This window comes from Coptis chinensis, chromosome 3, assembly GCF_015680905.1.
Source record: "Coptis chinensis isolate HL-2020 chromosome 3, ASM1568090v1, whole genome shotgun sequence".
Lineage (NCBI taxonomy): Eukaryota > Viridiplantae > Streptophyta > Magnoliopsida > Ranunculales > Ranunculaceae > Coptis > Coptis chinensis.
The window spans coordinates 35,991,158-36,002,389 of NC_141458.1; the positions used below are offsets into that span (position 1 = coordinate 35,991,158).

At 37.7% G+C, this 11,232-nt stretch overlaps 1 protein-coding gene across 1 annotated transcript; it reads right to left on the reverse strand.

Annotated features, from left to right (window-relative positions):
• Positions 1–8,162: 8,162 nt before the first annotated feature.
• On the reverse strand, positions 8,163–10,575 carry LOC147509397 (uncharacterized). Its single transcript, XM_086597799.1, has 5 exons — positions 9,434–10,575; positions 8,924–9,014; positions 8,696–8,845; positions 8,515–8,651; positions 8,163–8,295 (listed from the first exon to the last, which is right to left on the reverse strand). Exons 1-5 carry the CDS (start codon positions 10,573–10,575, stop codon positions 8,163–8,165), a joined length of 1,653 nt encoding a protein of 550 aa, XP_086453925.1.
• Between the last annotated feature and the right edge of the window lie 657 nt (positions 10,576–11,232).

Consider the following 11,232-nt stretch of genomic DNA (forward strand, 5'->3'; position numbering starts at 1 on the left):
ACTTCATGTGGATGATACGCACCACTATCTACTCTGTCATCGGGGAGTTGCACCTTGAAGGTTTGGTCTTCCATCTTCTTCTTAAAGTTTGTATACTCTGCGTTCATGAATTTCTACATCAACAAAATCATAAAGTACTTCATCACTAAGGTGAACTATACAAAACAAATTCCATCAACCAATGAGATACAACTTACGAGAAAAGTATACATCCTCAATGATAGTATATGTTTTTCTACGGAATGTCATTTTCCTTACAATGTTGGATGTACCACCTGATCAACAGCTTCACATATATGGTGATCACCTAAGTCATAGAATTTTAAACATTATTATGCAGAAGTTGCTGATGGTTAATATATTAGTTGCTGCTGGTTAATATGTAAGATAATATGTTAGTTGTGTACTGACCTCCCCATCTACCCACTCTCTTCCATGCAATGAATGGAAACTGTGCACTGAAATAGACTGGTTGTATCCAAACACTCTAGCATCTAAACAGTTTTGTGAACTGTACAACCTTGTGAACATCTTCCAATAGTACTGTAGTACGAGGAGGTCACCTTTGGTGGTGGTTTTCTTGATAAATGTTTTGGCCAAAGCATACTTGATCAGCTCATCACATTCCTGTCCAATGTTTTCTTCCCATGACTGACCTTTCATCCCTTCCCTTCTCTTCTTTCTTCTTTGGTGTGTTTCTTCAGTTTTCTTTTCCATTTCACTTGCCATTTGACTCTGTATGCGCACCACATCAGGGACCACCATTTCCCCCTCCACAGCATCATCATCATCTACATCATTATCACGTTCTCCCAACATCACATTATCATTTTTAGATTTCATAACAACAATAGATTTGAGCTGACTATCTACCTCAAAGGTTTGAGCGGTTGTGGGTGACAATACAGGCAAGTCAGTTATGTCAGTACTGCAAGAAAGTAAAGCAGAAAATGTGACCTTCTCCATTTCTGAGTTCAGGACTTCTTCCCCATCAATATCAACATCATCATTGGAGGGAACATCAACATTAGGTGTAGGCAAGGGACCATCACCAGGAGTAATGTCTAAGGGACTAATAAATGGCACATGCTCAACAACATCCATATTATAGACTTCCACTAGGGGACTTTGGCCAACCACATTCTCATCACAGGCTCTTTCACACCCTCTTCCCCTGACTTCATTGCTCAAAGACTCTTGAACCACATTCTCTTGACATTTGTAGGTATTTACAACCCTCTTCAACCTCCTCAACAAAAACTCTGGAGCACCCTCATCATTATCATAAGGGCCTTCATGTTCATGTTCGGGTTCTTGGAAAAAACCATGTACATGGTCTTCCCCATCACTGGTGGTCATCATGAGGAGTCTTGGGTAACTCTTCACTAATATCTCTCAAAAACATCACCGATGCAACAAGATCGTTTCACTACCCTCTCCCTCTCCCTCTTCTTTTTTCCTCACCTAAAACTAATCAAATTTCTTCTTCTTTTTGGTTTGTTAGCTTCCTTGCTCTTAGCCTCCATGTCTTTTCTTTTCTCAATCGACTTGACTTCTTTTCAAAATTGTTTGCCTTTTGCTAGCCTTTTTGACTTCTACTTTACTTAACCTTGGTGGCTGGACTCTCACTTACTACATACTATGTTTCTCTTCACCCCTCCTCCTTACCATTTTAAACCCTGCATTCACTCCTCTTTTTCTATTTTTTTCAACCTCATGTGAAAGATCAAATGTAACTTTCTTAGAGGATGATGACTTCCTCTTAGAAGGTGGGGATGATGACTTCCTCTTAGGAGACTTCCTCTTAGAAGGTGGGGATGACGACTTCCTCTTAGGAGGTGGGGATGATGACTTCCTCTTAGAAGGTGGGGTAGACACAGCTTCTTCCACAACAGCTTTAACCTTATTCTTAACAAACCGTGTAGTAGGTTTTTTGACAACAACATCAGCATTGGTGTAGACACAGCTTCTTCCCCTTGTTTTCTTTGTTCTTGGTCCCTTCACACCCCCGGGATGATGATGGTTCACCCAATCCACTTTTCTTCCCACCTGTAAAACCCTTTGCGTATTGTCTCCATACTGTCCTAATTTCAGACTTGATGTCATTCCGAGCCACCCCTAAACTCAGTATTCAAAAGTTAGTTGAAGTAAGCATTGCGGTGTATCATAGAGTCCTATCTTATGAGTCATATCTACCTTATGAGCACTAACATAAAGTTCCTGATATATCCAGTTTACGAACATATCTTATCAGTTAACATAAAACTACCATAGAGTTTATGATATATTAAGTTTAAGAACCTATCCTGTGAGTCAACACAAATGTAATATATACTTCCTGATATTTTCAGTTTAAGAACCTTTCTTATAAATGCAACAGATGTCAAATAATTAAAAATGCAATGCTGATGTATCCAGTTGCAGAATATAATTAACAATGCAGAGTTTATAATCAATAATGCAATGCAGAGTTTATAATCAACAATGTAGAGTTTATAATCAACAATGCAGAGTTTCAATAATATGCTTACAAGGCCTTTCAGTAGATGTGCCTGTCTCTAAAGCATCTCCTCCTGAAATCGGCGGCTTTGTGTGGCCTTGTTGGTTGAAAGCCACCTTCATTACATCTTCATTCATTTCTTCTTCTTCAATATCCAAAGTGTCAAAGGCAACAACCTTACCCTTAAGAGGCTCGAGCTTCTTCTTCCAGGTTTGGAGATGTAAGTTCTTGGGAGGCAACTGAACCCAATCTAGTATTCTTGGGAATTTACCATTCAATGCCCTACGAGCCCCAAGAGAGCGGATGTGAAGGTATGCCCAAATATCAAAACAAATAACACAACCATAAACTGCAAAGGAGTCCTTCTCAGCTAACACATTTTTGTAAATACCATCCAAACAGTATTCCAACATCTCAAAGCAAGGTGTGCCCCCTGGAAACTGATCAAAAGCAGTTAGGTCCTCTGCAAGATCAACATACCTTCCATCTACAGTCCTAGAAGATCCAGGAAGCACAACTTGGAGCAGCACATACAACCTATTGAGCCTAAATATATCACTTTTATCTTCACTACCATTGGATTTTGCCACCACTAAAGCATCTAATATTTCTGTCTCACTAACTTGATTGCTTTCCTTTAAAAACCTAGCACAAAAAAATTGATGTATTGTTCTTCACGTCAGTGGTGTAGAATGAGTTAGCAATAGAGTTTACACTAAGACCCATAATCAATGCAACATCACTCTTCTTGAATACCAAATCTTTGTTACCAATCCGATAGCAAAGTCTACCAACTTTATGGCTAACTATGGCACAAACTAGTGTAGTTGTTGCGTGCATATTTTTTTGGATTTGCAAAAAGCTTCGAAAACAGGAATTCTCAAAATCCTCCCTTTCTTCCTTACTAAATCCACCAAATAATTTCTGCATTTTATCTAATGACATTCTACATGTTAGGTTAAGCTTCCTCATTTCTCCACCAATAATTCGAACCGTAAAGATAAAATGAGGGTTATAATATGGAGATTGAAGTGAAACTAAAAATTAGGGTTTCCAAATTTAATTGAGGTTCACTAGGACAGTTTTTCCCCCTAATTCCCAATTGATTTCTTTAAGTTTCGGTTACTGTGACACGTACGTTCCAAGGTCATTTCCCTCCACGTGTCAAACTTCATTGGGTACCCAACTTCATTTCCCGCCAAAATACTGATGTCCATGTTGATTCCTCTATCAAATGAATAAACATATTCCTACCCTAGAACTATCAGCAACTTTACTATACATTGTCTAAATAATTAATTCTAATAAGGTTAAAAAAAAATTCAGTAAATTCAGTATAAAGATTAACATTCTACATGAAGCTTTTTAACATGCCGAAGCATGCTTGCCACTAGATATCATGAAATAAACATGGGTATTTGAAAAAAGAAAAAAAGGGTTTGATTGCCTTTAAATAAATAAAAGGTCTTCTACAAATTGGGGACACATGTCAATCCTCAAATTTCCGCCAAAATAATGATATTCATATTCGTCTATCCAATTAATAACTATATTGTGGCCTTAAGACTATCAGTAACTTTCTTATACATTGATAATTATTTATGGGTACCCAAATTATTCATTCAATCCATTTAGGGTCCATTTATGGGTTAATTTCGGGGTAATTTAGTCGAGTTGCATACTTGCATGTCTTCTAATATGGCAACAAACGAATTACATTGGGTTTGACAAAGGGTCAAAATTCACTTCATTTTCTAAATTAATTTGGTCTTGCCTGTCCCTTCATTGTTTGTGTGTCATGATGACCATTTATGGTACATTAAGAAGGGTGAAAAGAAAACTAACCACCCCACATAATTACAACGCCTCGTTTCCCGCAAACATTTATCTTTGAAATCACTTCGAAATAACAGTGGAAATAGTCATCTAAAATTTGATCTCTCTCACATTCTAATATTCTTTCTGTTAGCAACAATCTACCAAAGTTAAAACTTTTCTCTCCATCATTTTTTATCAACATGCCTCTTCTTGGATGTTCAAGCGGTGAAACCACTGATTACTCAAGTGACGAGTACGAGAAAATGTGGGATAGTTATTCTACTGATGACTACACTGATGAAGAAGAAGACGATGAAGAGATGTATGATCCTTATTTTGTTGAAGACCCTACTGATTACATGTGGGAAGACCAACATGATGATGATAGTTCCAGTTTTGGGGATGATGGCGATGATGAAGACGAGGAAGATGAAGACGATGAAGATTAAGGGTTGTTATGTTCTGTATTTATGTTGGGGTTTATGTTTTGTCTTAGTTTCTGGTGCTTTTGCAATTTTTGTTGATGATAGTTGTAGAACCAGAACATGTCATGTGAATGCTGTGTAGATTTTGCTTAGTTTTAATCCTTTGTTGATGGTTTAAGGGTTTAATATTAAGGGTTTAATACATGGGTTGGTTTAATTCATGATTTTTATCTTGTTATTTTTACAAGAATCTTATTATTTTTTACCATTATTCATGTTTTTGTTGGTTCTTGTAATATCTCTACATTTTTCTTATTAAAAATAATTTTTTTATAATAAAAATAGTATATGAACAGTGTTAATGTAAATAACCGTCCATCTTAATGTTTACGAATCTCGAGGCTTTTAAACCACAGATGCGTTCGTGACCGTTCATTTGCATCTCTTCATCTCTAAGATAATATGTGGTATCTATCCACACACCCATCAAATCACTTCAAATAAAGAGAGAGAGTGTTGCAGGTCCACGTGGGCATTGTTTGAAAATAAGGAGAAGGGCAAAAGTGAGGTTGAAAAGTCAAAATTGGAGAGTGGTTACTACTTGGGAACACATTGACATTATGGGTTACTAATTGGGAAATTACCCTTTATAATCTTGTACACTATAATGACCCGGAATTTTATCTAAGGGTATTGGTTCAGTGCCACTGTAAAAAAAAATGTGTAGATTGATCTTGGTGACGAGTATTGGTATCTATTTGTTGTGAAAAATAGCATTTGACTTGTCTCGTTGAATGAAATTATTGGTTCCGTTGAAATGAGTTGAAATGAATTTATTGTTTGTACCCATTAAATTGGAACCGCCCAATTACTTGATATATGGCAGGGGTTTTAACGTTTATCATTGGCAAAGTATTAACATTTATTATCGGCGGCCATGATGGTTATTTGGTATAGGCTTTAATGATTACTAGCTAACTGGCACGTGTCTACGCCACATATGCGGTCAGTTAGTTTGGCTGGGCAGCACAAAAATACAATTTTCAATTACTAGCAATTTTGTAATTATTTGTAAAATTGAGGGCAATGTGATAAATTAACAGAGAAATGTTTGAATTTTACTGTACAAATAGACAGTTTTGCCCCTCCGTCACATATGTTATTATAAACCTCAGCTCTAACATAAATAATCGAAACCGAATAGGAATATAATCGGAAACAGTTACTGTTCACCGAATCATTCTCTTTAAAGTAGTTAGATTTGATATGGGCTTTGTTATTGATGATTATTTTTTATTTTAAGCCGGTGTATTGGGCCACATTTTAAATTATTGGGCTTTATTATAAATATTATTTGGCCACTTGTTTAGGTAATTAGGCCCATTCTATTTTTAATATAATATATAGAAAAATGTGGGATTGAGTAACAGTGTTTTGGTGTATGTTCCAGAAACAATTTGGTAATTCCCAGTTTTTTTTTTTTTTGTTTTTTTAAGAGAAATAATAATTTAACGTTTATAATTTAAAAAAAAAAAAAAAAAAACCTCAATAGAGCCCACGTGGGTACCTTGTGCTGTTCTTTATTCTATTGGGCCTATTGTATTTTAAGCTTGCTCTGATATTATTTGGACGCGTGAATTTTCAATATTGTGAAAAAGATGATCGTGGAGAACACGCCTCCTGCTTGGACAAAAACACGAGTTAGCTAGTTACTACTTGCTCGGAACCAACGAATGGGAAGGGAGATTAGCTTGAGTTAGAGGAGGGGCATTAACAGAGAGAAATGGACGCCTCATTGAATTGCCTCATCACTTACCTTAGATTAATTACCATATCATAATTTTTCAATAGGATAGTTATAAGGGTAATTTTGACTTAACCCCCCACAGATGAGTAGCGGTTTGACTAAACCCCCCATTTTTAAAATCATTTGAGTTTGCCCCCCACTCCGTCAATTTTGTGTGTAACAGACGTTGGTATTTTAGCTATTGACTATTTTACCCTTATGAAATATTGCCCCCCACATTAACACGTTAAACCTAGCTTTGCGAAAACCCCCCAAACGTTGCCATTATTTAATTCTTGCACTCTCTCTCTCTCGTATTTTACATAATACCCATTTTGCCCTTATGAAATAGCCGTTGAGTTTTATATAAATCTCATCACCTCCTCGACGGCTCGACCCTTTAGTCTGCAATCAACACAAATCTCATCTCATTTTTATGGGCGGTGGCACTTACGAGGTTAGCAACACAAATCAACCATCTCAGGTTCTATTATTACACTTAATCTTCTTCCTGACCTTCTTCTTCTTCTGCTTCTTCTTCTTCTTCTTCGTTGACTGTTTACTTAAACATTGGGGGGTTTATGCAAATAACATATTGACGTTTTGTTCTGTTTTCAGATTGCAATGTCATCATCAAAAGCAATCAACTATGGGTCTTGTTTTGTTTGTGGGGATGCAGGGCACTAGAAGGTTGATTGTCGTTGGCTTGATTATCCCTGTGTTTTAGGATGTCCAGATACTATGAGGGTTCGCTGGAGTGGGCAAGAACACACTAAAGGATTGAGATTCCTCAGATGTAATAGTGCACCAAGATGCAACGGTACAAATGGATAGATGTACCAACTAAAGCAAAAGGGAAGGCTGTGGAAGTGGAAGTGGAAAGGAATGAAGTGAAGAACAAAGAGAAGTCTAAAGAGGAGGGGAAACTTAAGTTGTGTATTGATGGTGTTATTAAGATGAATATTGAAGGCAATGTGTATGCGATGTAACTGAACTTGTGAGGAAATTAGCATTTTAATGTAATGGACATATTCAAGTCTATATTTAATTCTGACATAGTGTTCAAGTCTACATTTAAGTCTGACATGTTAATATGATAAAAAATGCATAACAGCAAACATGCCTTAAAATGATCAAAACACAGCACTTAAGTCATTGAAGTCTTACAACAAATCCATAACACAACACTTAAGCATACATAACACTTCTAACACTTAATAGAATAACAAATCAAGTACATTTTACATAGCACTTGACTCAGGTCTGACACAACAAATCAAGTACATTTTACACAAATCATTAAGTCTTACAGCAAATCATTGAAGTCTTACACATAACACTTAACTTAACCTCAGTCTTACAACAAATCCATAACACAACACTTACAAAACCCCATAAAAAACATAGCATTAATGTAGTCAAGACTCTGCCTGGGAAGAAGCTTGAGAGGATGTTGTACCCTTCCTGGACCTCTTTCTTGGAGGTGGCATTGCAGGTATGTTCAGGGCTGGCCTCAATGGAGCAACACTTTCTTGAGTTTGAATAGGTTCAGACTGGCTAGGTTGTGGACCTTATGAACTTCCAAATAAAAGTTCAGATGGATGATCTTGATTAGAAACATTTCCCCCTCCTCCTACCCCCTAGCAGCACCTCCTGCGCCCTCGCCTCTTCCACCCCCATCCTCACTTGCAGTCCCCTCTTGGCTCCCATCTGTAGCATTTCTCCCCCTACCCCTACTCCTGCTTCTACCACCTCTACTTCCTCTCCTACTTGCAGGCAGTTGACTCCCATCTTCACTTGCAGTCACTTGGCTCTCATCCTCACCACACTTGTACCCCTACCCCTACCTCTAACACCTCTGCCTCTACCTCTTTGGCGGCAAATCACCTTCAACAACTTGACTCCCATATTCACTTGTAGGCAGTTGGCTCTCATCCTCACCACTTGTACCCCTACCCCCTACCACCTCTGCCTCTACCTCTTACCTCAAAGGCAAATCACCTTCAAAGAACTTGACTCCCATCTTGTGCATTGATTGGTCTGAGAAGAAAGGGGTTTGGGAGTGGCCTTGTTCTTGGTCTCCCAGGCCTTCCTCTTCCTCTATGAGATTCTCTGGCAGCAGCTGCAATGGCAGTGGTTTCTGCATTGACATTATCTCCCACCGACCTCCTTGACAACCTCGGCATTATGCCCATAAACTTGGCACCTTGAACACCTTACTTCGTTAGATTCATCTGCACCTCTTCTTCTATTCACCCTTGGCCTGCCAGGTTGTCTTTGTCTGATTGGTGGATAGATATACTCTTCTTGAGTAGGCTGTTACAAACACACTACTATCAGATAACATACTACAACTATAATACCAAACATGAAATGGAGTGCAACTATACTTACAATAGGCCATTCATCTTCATGCAAGTAAGGTACAATGTGACCAGCACAAGCTCTTTTGTAAGTTGCTGCAGAGAAATAAGGGCTACAATACCTAAAACAACACAAATGGAGGTATAATGATTCACAGAAAGACAGAAATGATTCACATAAATGACTCACAGAAAGAAGAATATAGAAATGACCCCTTCACAGAAAGACAGACATAAATGATTCACAAAAAAGACATAAATGATTCCACAGTATAGCAGAAATTATTCACAAAAATGATTCATAGAAAGACATGACATAAATGATTTTTAAAATGGGGGGTTTAGTCAAAACGCTATCCAACTTTGGGGGGTTTAGTCAAAACGCTACCAAACTTTGGGGGGTTAAGTCAAAATTCCCTTTAACAAAAAGACAGAAAGACAGGACAGAAAGGATTCACAGAAAGACAGAAATGATTCACAGAGAGACAGACATAAATGATTCACAGAAATGATTCAATGATCTTACTCAATCCATTGTTACCTCCTTGGTTTAATGACAGCTACAGCATGAAGGCAAGGAATGCCAGTGACTTGCCATTCATGACAATCACATGTGTGTCTCTTTAAGTCCACATTCCACCATTTTCCAGTAAAGACATTAGTCACTAAAAATGTGCCTTCAATTGCTGAACCACTCACATTCAAATTTCCAATTTTGCTGCTAAGGTCAATAATAATATCCTTAACCCTTGGCACTAAATCATTATCATTCCATAGCTCACATTTCTCTTTCCTGTCATATAATAACTTCATTTGCAAGATCATCACTTGTGAAATCATTTTGACAATGGGTTTGTCCCTAGCCATCAATATATGACTATTCCATGCTTCTGAAAAGTTGTTAGACAAATGATCAGACTTACACACTTCATCAAAGTATGATCTTGCCCACAACCTTGGGTCTTCACCCATCAGATAGTCTTTTGCTCCACTGTCAAGCTTTTCCAGCTCATCCATCAGTTTTGTAAACTCTGACTCTGAATATGTTTTGGCAGCACTCCAGGCTTCAAGCTCAACTCCTCTGTACTTAGTTTTCATGTTCTTGACCATGTGTCTGAAACAATACCTCTGGTTACAACCAGGGAAAACAGTTGTAAATGCAGAACACAGTCCTTTCTGCCTGTCAGAGATAATAGTCAACTTCTGAGGGTGCCTATTTAAGTGTGGTGCCATCTTCTCTAGAAAATCAGTCCATGTCTCTGTATTTTCAGCAATACACAAATAAAAAGCAACAGGGAACAATCCATTGTTACCATCCAATGCAATAATAGATAGGCAGACACCTCCATGCTTCCCCTTCAAGAAACAACCATCGAGTCCTATCATAGGCCTACAGCCTTGAACAAAACCATCTAGACTAGCCTTGAATGCAATATCCACAGTCATAAAACTATGGAAATTTTCATGTCTAGAATGCTTTGCAACACTTCCTGGGTTAGCTTGCAAAAGCTGCCTACACAACTCAGGTAATTTTGCATAAGAAGTATCATAACAACCATGGATCTTCTCCATTGCCATGTTCTTTGCATGCCAAGCTTGCCAATACTTAATCCTAACCTGATACTTATCCATCATTTCCACCATAACATCATTAGGTGTGTATACCCTATAATGAAGCCTCATTTCTTTCTCAAGTCCGGTTTGCTATCCAATTTTGCATTTTGCCGATTCTTGTCTTCCCTATCAGACTCACATGTATGTGTGTTCACCAACTTCCTACACTTCATTGTATGTTTATTTGGTAACACCCTCACATAAATCATCCAGGGACAGCCATCAGCCTTGCATTTCCATTCAATCTTATTACTATCATTTCTTGTGTATTCAGCAACAAACTTATTACTAATAGCATAAAGTCTGACATAATCCCTACACTCATACCTATCCTTCCAGCACTGCCCAACCTCCAACTTCAAAGATTGTGGAACCCCAACCACTCCTTCATCAGTTGGTATGTTGTATGTTTTCTCCAAGACCTCATTTATCCTACCAACATCCCTTTCATCTACAACATTATCATTTCCTCTCAAGTTTTCTTCAACCAACTGTTCTTCTTCACTATCACTCTCTACTGCATCAGGTATGTATTCTTCATCTGATGAGAACTCACTATGGTAAGCCTCTTCTGCATCAATTTGATCCACATTTAATCTACCCCCTTCTGTATGTGCTCCACCAGTTTGGGTTTCATCTACATATGAAATTAAAACCAATGTAATTAGACACTGTAATAGAAAAAGGTTACATATGAAATTAAAACCAATCTAATTAATATACCAT

Bases quoted from the DNA above. Each gene is read 5' to 3' on its own strand.
- LOC147509397 (XM_086597799.1), bottom strand. From the start codon at position 10,575: ATGAGGCTTCATTATAGGGTATACACACCTAATGATGTTATGGTGGAA. The intron at 9,015-9,433 runs GTAACAATGGAT...GTGTTGTTTTAG, and splicing joins GCTGTCATTAAACCAAGGAG to GTATTGTAGCCCTTATTTCT. The intron at 8,296-8,514 runs GTAAGAGGTAGA...GCCTGCAAGTAG, and splicing joins GAAGGTGATTTGCCTTTGAG to GAGAGGAAGTAGAGGTGGTA.